General features: G+C 31.4%; 1 protein-coding gene across 2 annotated transcripts in view; it reads left to right on the forward strand.

Moving 5' to 3' along the window:
• The first annotated feature begins 2,248 nt into the window (after positions 1-2,248).
• Positions 2,249-16,285, forward strand: part of LOC129225209 (CCR4-NOT transcription complex subunit 2-like) — a 46,411-nt gene continuing 32,374 nt past the window's right edge. Inside the window, exons 1-4 of one of the 2 annotated variants that reach the window (XM_054859777.1) lie at positions 2,249-2,417; positions 2,569-2,664; positions 8,331-8,390; positions 12,844-12,965. In XM_054859777.1, the coding sequence (XP_054715752.1) occupies positions 2,356-2,417; positions 2,569-2,664; positions 8,331-8,390; positions 12,844-12,965 (340 nt within the window). In that variant the 5' untranslated portion in view covers positions 2,249-2,355. The remainder of the gene's footprint in view (positions 2,418-2,568; positions 2,665-8,330; positions 8,391-12,843; positions 12,966-16,285) is intronic. The other variant, XM_054859776.1, reaches the window with a different exon arrangement.

The raw sequence follows: 16,285 nt of genomic DNA on the forward strand, positions 1-16,285 counted from the left end.
TTTTTTCTCTGGTGTTTAGTACCACTGAGCACTACATTTCCTGAGAAGGAGAGCTTCCACTTTTTTGTTTAAAAGATTTTAGAGGCATTTGAAAAAAATTGAGGGTTTTTCAGGAGCTCTGTATGTAAAGGTAGACTTGAAAATTCAAAATTTTATTTAGCAGATGGTGGGCAGAACACTTTTAATTTAGTCATATAGCCTCATTTTCATTTTTAATTGACGTTCATGGCGACCCTGCAGTCTCTAGCCAATTTGGTGGGCCATAACGTTTTACCTCACGCAACTTTTCAGTTTAGTGCCCAAAGATTAATTTCATGCCGCGCCATCTTGTAACCCCCTTTAATACAAGATTGTTGTACTTAATAGTCATTTAAAGATCTAAGCTATTATTTATCGTAATAAGATTAAGTTTAAAATCACCATGCTTGCTTCCTTTCTTGTGTCATGCATGTTTATTTATCTTATTTTTTAAATAACTGAAGACAACGCCACTTCTCCCCCGAATGTAAACAAGACCTTCTCTGTTTTAGTGGGAGATGTAGAGTGACTATATAAATTTGTTGTCGTTATTATTGGAGCATAAAAGTCAAAGTATCTTGCTTCATTTTCGTAATTGAGATAGTATTTTCTCATTTTGGCAAAAAAAAAAAAACGACCATAACAGTAACTCTAAAATCTCCTGATGTAATATCAATTATAACATTTTGTAACCCCCCATGCTTTTCCTTTCAGCCTCAACTGGAGATGGCTCATTCCACCCGTGAATAAAACAACAGTTTATTTCCAGATTTTGGCTATTTCCTAAACCTTCTCCAATGAAATTGGCTAGAGACAGTACAATACAATAATCAAGTAACACTGAGATACAATGATTCAAAAAAAAAAAAAAAAGGCCCCATTTGCATGGATTAATAATGAAATCACCAGTATTAAAGCACAAGCAAGTTGCACGGGTACAAACAACCTTTTATTTTCAATGCAACAAGCAGGAGTCACTAAAGAACCCCTTATAACCTAGAAACATGTGTATGCAACAGTTTTGTAAATTTGGTGGGTAACTTACACTGTTACACTAGTTTTATCATTCATTCTTTGTGCATAAAAACAAATGTTTTTACATCATTATACAATTCTTTAAAGGTAAAACGTTTTAACATCGGATTTTTTCCTTCGTTGAAATATGACAGATTATTTGAAAAAGTACCTGAAATTATCTACATTAATGTTTAAACTAATTTCAATAAAGTGATAATAAAATTAATATAGTTATAAATTGCGAGATTTTTTTAAAACTGTATTTTAATTTTATTGATTTGCAACTTTGTCCTGGCCAGGTTTGGATAGTTACAGAGTTCTAACTGAAATAGTATCTGTAGCACTGTCTTGTAATATTAAGATACTGTGATGCTTCATGTTTGTCTGGACTGCATCTTAGTGGCTGATAGTAGTCACTTCAGAAACATATAAGAACTCAATAACATCAAATGCTGTTTCACATAATTCTTTTTCATATTAATTTTTTACTAAAAGCTGGATACGTTGCATATAACAGAAATAGCTTGTGTCACTTTTCGTTGAAAATCTGGCTTGCCTTTCATGTATTCCCTGAAAATAATTGCCGTACTTGATTATGTATTACATTGAAAATTCTTGTATTCAGGTTTAAAATGATAATTTTATAGTGATGATTTTTCATTGAGAAAAATTTAACTACTTGCAATGATTTATTTTTGATCGGTATATCTCAAAAATTAAAGATTGAGAACTAGCCAAATACGGCATTTTCATAAATCAAGCTTGATTCTCAAGTCCTTCAGATTGTGCTGAAATCCAAATATTGAAATAAAAATATACTGTTTAATTTGAACCATTGCTCCACTAGATGGCGCTGATTCTCAGTGGCCCTTGACAATTTATGACTTTTCTGTGTTAAACCGATACTGCTCATTCATCCACCAATCAATGTCAACATTTCAAATTTTGTTTATTTTTGATTGGACGTCGCTCATTTTGACCACAGGAGGTGCTGAATGGAGCCCCTGCTTCCACAAATCAATGGCAACGTAATGGAAACGAGGGTTCCCTGTAGGGCCCTCTTTCTTGCTATGAGTTTCAGCTATTATCACGGCCAATAAGAATTAAGTTGGGGCCATGTTTGAACTTACTCCATCTGTCATTGAGAAATGTTTTCATGTTACCAAAGAATAATTGTAAATATTTTAACCAACATATCTAGGAATGGGGGCTCCTAACCTTCCCCAAACTCCCAGGAGCTTAAGCAGTCAGCAATTCCCCTCAAGAACAGGTGGCAATGGCACTCATGTTCAAGGTCATGTGACGCCTACGAGTGTAGGAATGCCAAATTTCTCGCCATGTCTTCCCAATAGCTTACCTCCACAGCAGCATTCTCCAAATAGGTATGAAGTTCTGGATTTCTTCTGTATTCTAGTGTGATGTTTTCATTCCCAATGCTCAATGAATGTATATGTTCATAGTAAGCATAGTGACATGATTGTGAAAGCATTTAAAGAATCTAATACTGATTTCCTATTTGAAATTTTGTTATAGTCGAAACATGCTAATGAGTTCCCGAGCAATTCCAAGTCAGAGGTCTTTGTCACAAGACATGAAAAGGATAGTTGGTATTGGGGGACCTTTAGAAGGGTGAGATGACATACGTTTTTTTCCCCCTTTTTTGAAAAAAAATACATTATGCTTTCACTATGCTAAAATTTAATTTCCAACAATAGATTCTAAATGTCACATTCATTGTTAGCAATAATACTTTTTGGAAAAATTTTTGCTTTTACTTATTTTTAAACCATTTTTGGAGTTTTCTGAAAATTGTATCAAAATTATGAGGATACTTTATAAGGGACCGAAATTGGGGATATATTATACTTGTTTCAAAATTTTGTTCCAATTCATTTATCGATCTGTTTTGACATTTGCTGTAAAATTCATATTTAAAGCTAATTGGCTAGCACAAAATTTAAGATGGATACCACTCAGGTTGAAATAATCTTTGTTTACAGTTTAAATGTCCTGGAAAATTTAAATTTGTATAATGAGAGCAGTGTAAATTTATTCACTTGAAGCATACAGTAGACTCACATTATAGCGACCCTTTTAGAGCCATCATTTTGGGATATTATACAGCATAGTCATTATTTTATGCTGGACAGAAAGCATGTCCAAATTTATTAGCGCATCTAAAGACCACATATAGAGGTCGGTATATCGAGCGTCTACTGTATCAATCATTCTTAACATTCTTAGGTGACATAAATTGTTGTATATTTTTTTCAATGCAGTTCTATACTGACTATAAGATTTAAAAATATTCAAATCATTCTGCCCTTTTTTGTCATATGTGTGTATTTATTTTTACTCTGGCTGTAACATATATATCTAGAGTCAAGTTTTAATTCTTTAATTATCTATTTTGCTCTATATTCTACCTTTTCTGCGGCTTTCAAATAGTAAAAAAACTCTGGGTTCATGCAGTGCTTAGAAATACTTGGTTTATGGTTTTTAGGACTCTTTAAAATGCTTCAACATGCTTAAAAATACTTAGATTAATCTGATATTAACTTTCCAACCCGTTCATTAAGTGAGAAAATATTCTCCCAGGTATTATGCTTTCTACCAGGTATTTTGCAAAATTTAAGTTGGAATGACAGGGTTGTAGACATTTCAGGTAGTGTTAATGAAAGAAATTACAGTGACTTTCCTCTGGTAATTTTCTGAAACTGAAGTTCCAAAAAAGGATAGTTTTGGACGACCTTTGATCATGTTTGGGAAAGGCAATTTCGATTTCAAAACATTACCCCATAATTACTTTACTACAAAATTGAAGTTTTAAAATGCAATTTCAGAATAAATGTTTCAGCAGAAAAGGAAAGGAATAGGTTTGGGGATTTCCTTAGATAAACCACTATATTTTAGTTGTGCCAGATAAACATGATGTGGATCCCCCCCCCCCCCCAATGCATGTATGAATTAGATATGTATTAAAGGTAAACTAAAAAATCAATGGCCCCCTCCTTGAACAATTTCTAGATTCGTTCATGGGTAAGGGTTCTTGGGAATGTGTAGCCCATGATTTCATGATTCAATACTTTTATTTTATGAGATGCTACCAATTCGTATTTTAATGCTCCAGTAATTGTGAATCAAATATCTATTAGCTTTAAGCTTTTACATAATTGAATATAGAGCATCAGTCCCACTAATGGAAATTTTCAAGATTCAGTAAAAAGTGTTATTTCTTTCATAAGTAAACTAAATTCTACAAGAATCTCTATGACTAATCTAGTGACAAGTTAGATCATTATTTCACCTTAAATTATGTTTCAGTTTGTAGCTAAAATTAACTAATTTTTTTTTTATCTGGACTTATGCCCTTTATGCAATCAATAACCTGAAAGGCTACTTTAGAGTGATGAAAATGTAAATCGAGTGAAACAGATTTATTTCAAACTGATTTATGATAATTAAAAAAAATATGACAAATTGACAAAAATAATTTAGTGTATACATAAAATCATTATCTTAAAACTTATCTTGTATTTTCCTCTTTATCTTGTCTTGTTTATGTGAAATAATAAAGTCTGGGTAAAAAAATAAAAAAAATAACAAGCTCAGAATAAAAGCAAAAGTTTCACATGTGTATAAAACTATTCTTATTCATGAAATACATCCTCCATAAAAATCTTCTTTTTCTATCCTTCTCCTGTCTAGTTTTGTGTACCAAGTTCAATGTACATATCATTAATATAAATATGTTTAAAATTGCACTGAATATTCATCTTAATATTTGTTATTTCTACCTACATTATGAAAATATTTCCTTTGTACTCAATATTGGAAAAGGTAGTTCAGCTGAAGAAGCGATACTTTGCAGTATGCTCTTGTAAACCGTCTATAAAATATCTATCCTAAAACCCTTTCTTTGATGTTCTATCAAATATACGTAATTAATGTTGAGAATTGAAAACATTTGTCACCCAGTAGAATTGTTTTTCTAAAATTTCAATTTGAGAGATAAGTCCTCTTTTAAAAAATGAAGGGCACCTGTTTTAGCAGTTACAGATTTCATTGTTTTTAACTGATTTGACCGTGAATCTTGATGTAATTTCAGAATTTCACTAATAAGAGATTGGGTTTCACATGATAATCTGTCATATCTGTTAACATTCATTTTACTGTCCCAAAATTCTGATCGCAATGGACAAACGAATAATCTCTCAGAGAAAAGTCATGGGCTTCTTGTTAAATTTCTTCAGTGTTATTTCTAGAAAAAGTCTCTTGCAGTGTTCTTATTTTGACCAGTGCATACGTCACTGAAAGCGTACAATTTGTTTTATAGTTTCTCCTAGAGTGATGTTTATAAAATCCCTGAGAAATTAGCAAATTTCTTTCCAATATTTTTCTGCCTTATCTCTACCCTGGTTATGATTCAGAGGAAGAAGGGGGGGGGGGGTGTAATCTCAATGCAAATTTTATCTGAAAGCAATGAAAACCATGCTCACTTATATGAAAAAGAATCAACTTTTCAAAGTCGGGAAAAGGGGCATTTCCTCCCTGACTCCATAAATGACGTACCTACTATTACCGTATTAATGCTAGATTAAAGGTGCTATTTTTTTACTTCATTACCCTGAAAAATATAGTTCTTCTTTGAGCATTCATGTTGTATCTTACTATTCCTTCATCCGCGTTGAGAACGGAAACTGTAGAAGTCCGAGACTAATGCCCTTTCTGCACTAAATAAAAAAGGTGGCCCCTAAATAAAGTGCTTTGTTGTACGAGGATTGACTTCCCCTTCTACATTATTTGATTTCTCTATATAGAAATATGGTAAAACCACAGCTAACTCAATTTTGCAAAAAATGCGACTTTTGCCCTTTTTGAAATAATTGATTCAACTGTGTTATATTTAAAAAGTAGAGAGTTCTGATATTTTATTTTATCTCTTCACAAATAAGCAAGGTATATCACATCCTGAATGTACAAAAAAAAATAAATAAGACACTTAAAGTTATCGCAATGGCAAAAAATACTGTAATATCTCATGCTAAAGTCACAAAATCATCTTAATCCTACAGGAATTTACTAAACATTCTGGAATTTATTGATAATTTTACTCATTTATTATCTACCACAAATCAAGAAAACTATCATGTCATTCATAATGCAGGAGATAAAATTTGTTTTGATTTCAAGAAAATCAATTAACTCTTTTGTTGGACTTCAAAGTGAACTAATCGTTATATTTTTAGCAACTTGACTAATAACACTAGTCAACACCAAAAATGCATCAGGCTCAAAAACAGCTATTTCCAATGTATTGTGCTTCGCTCAACACGAAAATCACCATAAAAAATTTGAGATTTGCTCTAGCTGTCAAGATACAGAGCCAACTAGTATTGTGAATTCTCACTAATACTCTTTTTTTCCTGGCAGATAACCCCCCCCCCCCCTCCCCCAACTGAATGTGTCCTAAACTTTGATCCCTGTTTGGGATAGAAAATCTCACTTCATAAAACAGAAATGGGCTTCAAGAAATATAAATACTGGAAAGAAAAATGCCCAAAATGAGCCGCAGTAGATCTACCCATTTCTGCTTCCCCCTGTGCTCAATCTGCTAGGAACAATGAAGAACTTCATGAAAACTGTGAACAAAGACTGTTTATCAATAGCTTAGAGGGAAATTTCAAAGATATGTTGAAGCTAAGGTTAATGAATGAATTTTTAATGGTTCTTCAAATAAGTCCAAATATGAAAAAAGCACCCGGAAGCCTTTAAAGGTGTATTACAATTATTTCTAACTAGCAGAGAAGACGAGAACTGAAAACAGTTGGTTAAACAATCCCTACGGAAGTTCTGTAACCATTGATGAATAATGTGTCTTCAAAACTCAATTTTGTTCTCTTCTTTCAGGATATTTTGCTTAAAAACTAAAGCTAGTGGTCTGAGTTAATGCTCACTAAATACTGCTGAACTATTACAAGATATAGTCCTTCTTTGAGGTACAAGAAGTAATCGAAAATGAAGCGTTTACAGCAATAAGCCAAAAGTAACCACTGCTTTCCGAAAAATAGGCATTGTTTAATACAACAGGACTTATTTAATAACATTCATTGCACAAGATTTTTTTCCTTTTTAACATTACCTTTAATCAATGCGTGATTGCTGCGCATCTTTTTCCAGTGGGCTTTTATGTATCTTGAAAACAAGAGTTTAATGAAGAAAATCCACTACCCTATTCGTTTTTCCCAACGTTAAGAGTAGGAATTGACTATTTGAAACCGGGATGCAGACAAAAAGTTGTTTTTTGTTGACTAGTGTAATTTGCAAATTAAGTGATAATTTGTTGTGTTGTCCACTCAGCATTTTTGTGAGTTGGGTGTTTGGGGTGCGTTTTAAATTACCACTCCTGCAATTTATGTCGCCTTAGAAATAAGAAAATGAAAAATGATTTACAAAGGGGGGGGGGGACAGTTTGATGTGATTCATCCAATTAGGTGTGAAAATAAGTGTATTGTTAGTAGCTTTCCGTCAAATCATATCATTAGCTCAAAGCTTGAATAGCTTCATTTGTGAGAGCTAGTTTTTTTTTTTTTTTTTTTAAATAATGTTGGTAAAGCAAACAAATTATTAAGATTGTTGTGTTTTAGTACAATTCTGCATTGCACTATCAAAGTTTTCTTTTTTTAAAATTAATATGTGTACCTTCAATATGTTTCATTGAGTATTGTGATTGGTTTTTTTTATTACTTGTACTCTTACACTCGATGAATAAACATGCAATATGATTACTTGTAATCGATGAATAAACGTGCAATAAAATTAATCACTTGTTATTTATTATTTTTGTCACCGTCTCCTAGGAAAAGCACTTTCAAATATTCTGATTAATCTTGTGCTTGTTGCAATATTCATATGAAACAAGTGCTTTTTTCATTACCACAAAATGACAAAATGGACGAAAGTTAATTTATCATTGATCATTTTGGAAAAGACAAATTAAGAGCGCAAAAAAAAGTTTCTGTACTCATCTTATTTGAAGTAATTTTAAATTATCTTTTAGTTTTTTAGTTCTCGCATAAATCAATAACCTAACCACTACCTATACTTATTTAGAAATTATTTCAAAGAAATTGAATCTTTCTTTTATGTTTAAAAGAGTTACTGTTGTTGATTCAATTATTTATTTAGCTTTCATTTTGTGTATCTAATATTAGTATATATAAATATACAGTTCAAGAAAGAGAAAAAGTATTTCCTTTCTTATAAATAATTGAATAATTTATTGCTATTTCCAGAAGTATACCAACATCTGATGACAGTTTCAGTAAGAGAGAAAGGAGTTCTATGTTCAATGTGTAAGTATTAACATTGATTTGCAATTAACTTTTGCATCAGAATACAGTAAAACCTCTCCTAGCGGACACCCCTCTCATGGGGACAATTTTTAATTCCCCAATTCCAAGGCAAATAACATTTTTAAACCCCTGTCCCATCTATTGTGGCAAAAAAATTCCCCGTTAGTGTCTGCATCAGAGGTTTTACTGTATTTAGTTGTGTTTCTCTGCACAAATTTGGCTTTGGTTTTAAGTACTTCACTGAAAATATTTTCAGCTTTCACATTATTTTTTCCAGTGCTACTTAACTTGTGTCCCATGGGCTGCATTTGCCTCACTATGCTTTTGTGAATGGTACAGTAGAGTAATCCAAAACTTAGCAAGCCACAATACATTATTTTTGTTCACTCTAAAGAAAATCCCCTTTTCTGAAGTACCGTAAAACCGTACAACTTTAGACCACTTTATGTGTATTTTTCTTCATATTTTCTTTATTTTTCGCCAAAAAAGGTTGAGACTTTAACCATACACTACCATACTTCTCAGCCGTAGAGTGACTCTTTAAAAAAAATGTTAAATTACACACAAAGGAAGGGGGAATTTTTTGTATAGTAGCATAAAGTTTGCACATGGTGGTAACAACTTTAGACCACCTCATATTTTCTTTAACCCATTCATGCCGGTTGGTACAAAAATATACCAACCGGGAAAAAAATTATAATTCGTCCTCACATGATGCTATCTCCCCAATAGCTGTACATTTTACATAGTAAATAATCACAAAAAGGGAAAAAAATATGTATACTGTATCTTTGTTAAAAACGGTCGTAACAGTAGGCTTAAAACTTGAATAAATCATAACTCGAAAAGCATTAGTCTTCCGTCAAAAAGTAAAATGCAAGTTTTGCATGTATTTTAGTAATTTCAAAAAGGTTTAAAAATTGTACCATAATTGTAACAGTGTATTTGATTCAGATATACTTTTAAAACGTTGTTTTTATTTTTGTTTCGTGTTATGAATTCTCTTTTACTTTCAATGGTAGAAAATTGTACCAACCGGCGAATATGTAGTCACTGTCTTGCTTCGGGCAAATGAAGTGTTTAATCTAAAATTTGTACAAATAAGTGATATTTTTAAAAGATTTTTTAAGTATTTTAGTAGTGTTGTTTATTTATTATGGACGTCATGGACGCAAAAAGCTGATAAGAGGAAATTCGATTAGATTTGAATATAAGCTGTGGGTGTTATTCTCGTAGTATGGACTTTTATTTTTTTCGGTACCATATTGCGTCACCTAGACGAATTGGTATAGCATAAAATATTAGTATTGGTATAGTATTTGTATAGTATATTGGTATAGTACGGAAAAATAATAAGAACCTAAGTACCAGAGGAAACGCATGCCATTATGGGCAATTTTTTACTTTTATTCCTGTGCTAAATGATATTCTTTCAACTTATACATTGAAAGAGTATACAAATGTATGTTCCATTGGGTTCAAGAAATGAAATGAAGAAATACACACACAATCAACCAAGAACAGCATGTGGTAATGCTGCAATAAAGATGATGCTGTAAAATGGAACGGCAGTACTGCAGTAGCAATTACAAGCAATAAAGTATTCAGGACATGATGTGAATCAAGCAGTAAATGAGATGCTTTTGAGAAAAATGATTTTATTATTCCAATATCGTAGTTATTGAAACACATAGCAAGTGCATCTGTCGGATAGACCTTTTTGATCCGTAGAAGAATACGATATTAGAAATTGTTGCAAAAAAAAAAAAAAAAAAATGTGGAGGTCACTTTTTTTTTTGGGGGGGGGGGGGGGGGCAATTTCTGCAAAGTGCTGTAAAAGAATGGCGAATGTACCAGACTTTTTGAAAAGAAGATTCGCTATTCATTCCAAGAAGATTGTGATGCATAAATATTCGGTTAAAAATATATTCAATTCGAAATTTTACTACATTTTTAGCATCGATTTTTTTCAAGTTCATATTTCATAAAATTTTATTTTACAAAGTGAACACATTTCTTTTTTCTTTTGAAATAAATGAAATTGTAATTAGAAAACTCTTTTATGTAAGTGTAAGTAATATTCTACAATTATAAATAATTATAAGTGGTAATCAATGCAATTATTGCAATCAAACAATAAATGTAAAATTTGCAAACAAAATGTGCTCACACCATACAAACGCCGGTTGGTAGTAAAATCTACCATAAAAATAAAAATAGAAAATTTAACGGGAAAAATTAAATTTGTATATAATGCACTTACTAGACATAAAATAAATAAATACTAATAAAATTATCACAGTTAATTGTTTTTTTCGAAACTGGCATTAATGGGTTAATATGCATTGCTAAACCGCTCAGGTCTGAAGTTACAATACATAGTCCATTCTGTTTCAATAACGTACACTGCAAAAATTAAAAAAGAAAAAAAAACATTTTTGTACTTTTTCCGATTTGTAAATTTTTTTATACTTTTTGAGTCAATTTCAGATTTTTCTTAAATAAAACCAATTGTGAAAAAAAATTTTTTTATTCAGATGTATAAATATGAATGTTAGATAGTATAAAAAAGCAATTAGTAGGTACCTACTCCTGGATTTTATTTATTAATTTTTTTACAAGATCATTTTTGTTTATCATTTTTTTGTAGGGGCTTTATACAAATTTTGTCCCAATTAGGTAGGCTTTTTCGTTGTTGCAATATTTTTTTTTGTACCAAATGACATCGAGGGAATGAGACCAACACCAAAGTTTACCCTTTTTTGCCTTCCTTGTAGAAATTTGGTTGCTCCTGATTTCTTAGATCACCTTTTCCATCAGTTCAGGTGAATAGTTGAGGGTAGAATGGCCGCCTATCTTCTCTATTTTCCCTGGATTCATGTCTAAAACCAAAGGAATCCTGAAAACTAAAAAACTGCTCAAGACAGTACAAAATTGTTCGCAAAATATTGACAAACGACAGTAAAACTGGGTGGTCTAAAGTTGTAACTCGAATTCTCATATTTTCAAAATGACAAGCAAACAAAGCAACATCAGGATTCGCCAATATAGCTAGATCATCTTACATACCTAAGTAATAAAGTAATAAACTTATCTCTCTCTTCGGAGAATTCAATCGGCAAATATATGTTCTGAAGGAGGCTTAGAGAGCTGAAACAAAAATTTCAAAAAACCTCCAAACACAAATGAATTTTGACACGAAAATGATAACACTGGAGCTTAGGGTAAACAACATAAACCTCGCTGGACAACTCTTGCGAAGTTACTGAATTTTCATAAAAACTTTAGCTTTGCTCCAACTACCACTACATCGCACATACTACCAGATTCCTTTAGTGTTCTAAAGTTGCAACACTGGTCTACAGTTGTACAGTTTTACGGTAATTGCTGTTTGATTTAGACCTGAAAAGGGCCATTTTTTAAATGAATTCAATTTCATTAGCAAAGAAATTTGGATTGATTTTTGTGTTTTGTTGTGACCTATGTAAATATGTAGTTGTAATTTTTCCAGACTTTGAGAATTAGGTTTTAGGTTTTACACTAGCTTAAAATGACCTTTGGTATTCTGTACAAAAGTTTAATCAACTGGCATCTTTCATTCTGATAAATTCAGAAAACCGTATCATATATTCCCTTTAATTTTCCTTTATTTAAAAAATAGCCTTTAAATTCAGCCATATGTTCAATTTGTAAAGATAATCATTTTACATAGTTTTTTGTTTATTAAGTATAGTGCACCTCTGCATTGTTAGTGCTTGGTAAAAAATAAAAACAAATATTGAACTCGTAGGAAATACAAAGGCAGTAAACATGATGAGCAAATCAATCAAGACTGACATCACTGGAGTGAGCTCCTTATTAGGAAATTTGACTCAAAATTTCTAATTTAGATCGTATTTCAAGCAAGCAACAATGCTTCATAAAAAAAACTTGTTTTGCCAATTCTTGATTATAGCAACCTTACTCATCTTGTTTTAAACTGGTTTTGAAGTGTGCTCATCTGAGGACAAGCATCAACAATCCTGAACTGCACTATATAGTTTTTTTTTTCCATACTATACTGCAAAATGCATGTTGTGAAACTAGCACGAGATTTAGTCTACTCAAAAATAGCAAAGAACTTTTTATCACTTCCTTAAAAAAATCTGTATGTATAGAAATGGTGTTTATACATTGCAGCAAAAATATTCAATAAATGCTGGAAAGGAAAATATGTGAAGAGTTAATGAAATTATTGAAAACCTTTTTATTTTTTATCAATGATTTATGAGTGATATTTTCTAAGTTTTGATTGTATAAATGTAATACTGAAGAAAAAAACCTAAAGTCTACCTAGCTGTAGATTTAACTATGTTTTAAATAATCTTGTATGCTATAAGAACATAAGCTAAAGCTTTTTAACCAGAAATTTATTTGAATTTTTTAATTTTGCATTTTTTTCCCCCTTCCCCAGTGGTGTAGGTTCAATTGCAGCGATGGCAAATCGAACGGGCTTTTCTTCAAGCAGCAGGGGGTTTCCACTACCAGGTTTAATGAATAACAGTATGCAGCCAAACAACTTTTCTACAAGCCCAGGTACTCTTTAAAATCAAATTTTGTTTAATGTATGGAATAACTACAGTATATAAATGCTTAAAGTGTTTCTGATTCAAAATATCTTGATCAAATGTAAGGAGAGCTGAAAATTTATTCTTATTTAATAAGTTTTCTTCGTTGAGAAACCTATTTATTGTTTGAAATTGCTCCATGCAGTGGTTCTAGCACTTGGTAATTTCAGTCCAATTACCAGTTGGATGTTGGTACTGTCAACCCATTATCTTGTTTAAAAAATACGATAATTGATTTGAAATTGCTTAGAGCTCATGCTTCAGATCCAAGTTTTCACAGTGGCCAAAGTATAGCTGAAGAACAACAGTAAAGGCATTCCTTCAATGAATAGCATGGTTTATTTATATTGGAAATGAAGTAATAATACTTTTATTCACATGTCTTCTCCATTGCTCATTTAGAAAAAGTTCACAAATGTTGATCGATTAAGACGCACATATGCACACACAAAAGTTGTATTTGATGTTTGAAATTAGCAGTCATTAATTGTGTTTTAAGCCCAGTAGCTTAATGGTAGTGCTTTGTGCTTCCACACCACAAACTCAGATTCATATCCCAAGTTGAGCCTCTCATACCTTCAGTGGATCGATAAAATGAGTACCAGGCATGCTTGGAAATAAAACCCTGGGGTAAAGGATTCCTGTTTTCAATTGACCACCTAATCTGCTTCAGTCATGAAAACTGATGGGCACAGTAGGCCTTTTTGAGCAACGAAATTTCAGATTTATGGCTTTACATACCATCTTGAATTTTGACACCTAATACTCTATGTAAACTTAGTTTGATGAGTAGTACTTTTACAACCAGTCACCATTTTAATGCTGTCAGCAACCAAATTTATTCGTGTTTTTACATACTCACATTTTATCGTAGTCTAATTTTAATATATATTTATATCGTCGCCTCAGAGCAACAGTTGGATATCTTAGTGTTATTCCTGAGATTAGATGTCAGTGTTGCTTTGAGGCAACGATATGCATGAATATGTGTTGTTCAATCTCTCTAATCAGTTTCCTGTTTTATGTTTTGATCTTTGAACAATTGTTGCAGGCCTTTAGCACTTCAGGCCTGTAACACATCTACAGAATTCTAGATAGTTCTTTTTTCTCTTCGCTAGCTTTTTGCCAACTCTTAAAAGTTCTCCTTTATGTTTCCACCCTTACTGTCATATGTATTTCCATCTTTATTTTCATGATCTCTGTTTCCATCCCTATTGTCATTAGCTAGCCGTAATTCCACCCCCCCTAATTATGATCAATATATTCAGTATATATCCCTAGTAATAATTAACAAATTCTACAATTATTGTAATTTGCTTTTTTTGATAAAAGCACTTGTCCAATCAGAATGTAGTGCCCGAGTTCCAGATTTGTACTTCAATGGTTATTAAACTTCAAATTATTGTCCTGGGAATTTTTAATGCTGGACAAATAAAATGCTTTAAAAACATAATAAACTGTTTACGTCTTCTTTTATTTTTGTGAATTGCTAATAAAAATCAGAGTTTTTATAGATGCTTTTTAACAGTTAAATAGTTTTAGTGCAGGCTTGTATCTCTGCTTAAGTGATATGAATTATTTTAAAATTACTCCTAAACAAAAGATTTTGGAAGCTAGAAAACAAAAAGCTATTTCTAACTTTCACTCTCTAATTTTTAATCCCTGTTGCATTGCAGGGGCATGCTTAGCATTAAAAAAAAAAAAAAAAAAAGAGAGAAAGAAACAGTCTAAAAACCGGCAAGTAACCAGCAAATCAGACGAGAATGAGTTATGTTTTAATGTCATGATCATAATAATGGCAGTTCATACCCAATCTGGAGACTTGCAATTTTCTTATGCAATATTTCTTATCATTTATTTGTGTCTCAGATTAATTTTTCCAACTCTGGCCTTAAAATGTTCCACCTTTATATGTAGCCATTAGCTGTTGCCTTTAAAGCACAATGACATTTGGGTCATTCTCAAAAAAAACAGGCAGTTTATTTTTTAAAAAAATCAGTAACTGTTTATGTTTTGATTCCAAAGACTTTTTTTTTAAATTCATGATAGTTCAATTGTCCATGTCTGCTTTTATGAAGGAAAAAAAAAACCTTCAGCAGATGTCCTTTACCAGAATTAGAGTTTAATTAATTTAGTAAGTTTTCATCAATGAGATGTGACAAAAAACTTGCAATAATATTTGTGATCATGGTAATGAGGACCAGATGCATGACACTGACCAATTGCTAATTAGTTTATGTTATCAAGGAAGCCGTCTGCTTCTTTCAATGGCATAACTCAAGGTTTTAATGTGTTTTGAAATCATGGTAATGATATTTTTAATGTTAAGCCTATTTAGAGCTTAATTCATACCAATTGAAAACTAGTACTTATTCTGAATAAGTCTCAAACCTCATTATGAATCATTCAGAAAATTTAAATTTAATAAATTTGTTTGAATAATAATGATATTTATATTCCAAATATATTTTATAAGCTTTTCAGTTCTTACTATAACCCTTTATGTAATATAAGGGCCATCCTCCAGAAAGTAACTTTTGAACGAAAATATTTTTCAATTTCAAAACCTTTTCTTTTTTTTTTATTCTTACATGAAAGTGTTACCTACTAGAAGTAACCATAAACAATGGCCCAGCTAAATTCCAATCATTTACTCATAAATAAAAAAAATACCTTGTTCACGGAAATAAAAAAAAAAAAAAAAACTTTTAGTGTTTGAAAATAGAGGCTAATTTAGAATCAAAGTAGTAATTTTGTTAATTGTGCAAACAGTGAGCTATTTGAATTATTAGTATTGATCTAATATTACGCTCTCTTAATTGAAGTCAGGCTTATTAACACAAAATCTATATCTTCTTGTTTTTCAACAAAAATCTCACAACTTTTTTATGGCTGAAAATAAACAAGAAAGGCTCCCTTTATCATGGAAAATAAAATGCGATGTCAGTACTGCCATCTGTTAATGAGAAATGGCATTTTGTGTTTGGGTAACGGAAGTGAGAATTTATTGTGTGACATAATTCCTTATCCTACTGAAACAAACTAAAACACAATATTAAAAAATTAATAATACTTAAACAATTAGTATTTGAGACACTTGTGAAAGTAATAATAAATAAATAAATTTATACTTTTAATTAAACAAGTTATTAAGCAACATTAACAGTCACACCTGGTGTGTATGCCAAGGAGGTGAGAATTCACATCTTGTGAACCAAAAATATATTAAAATAAAAATAATTATAAAAAAATTGTTGGCAGGTTTTAAAAGATATATTTTTGATGAAA

This window comes from Uloborus diversus, chromosome 6, assembly GCF_026930045.1.
Source record: "Uloborus diversus isolate 005 chromosome 6, Udiv.v.3.1, whole genome shotgun sequence".
NCBI classification, from domain to species: Eukaryota; Metazoa; Arthropoda; class Arachnida; order Araneae; family Uloboridae; genus Uloborus; species Uloborus diversus.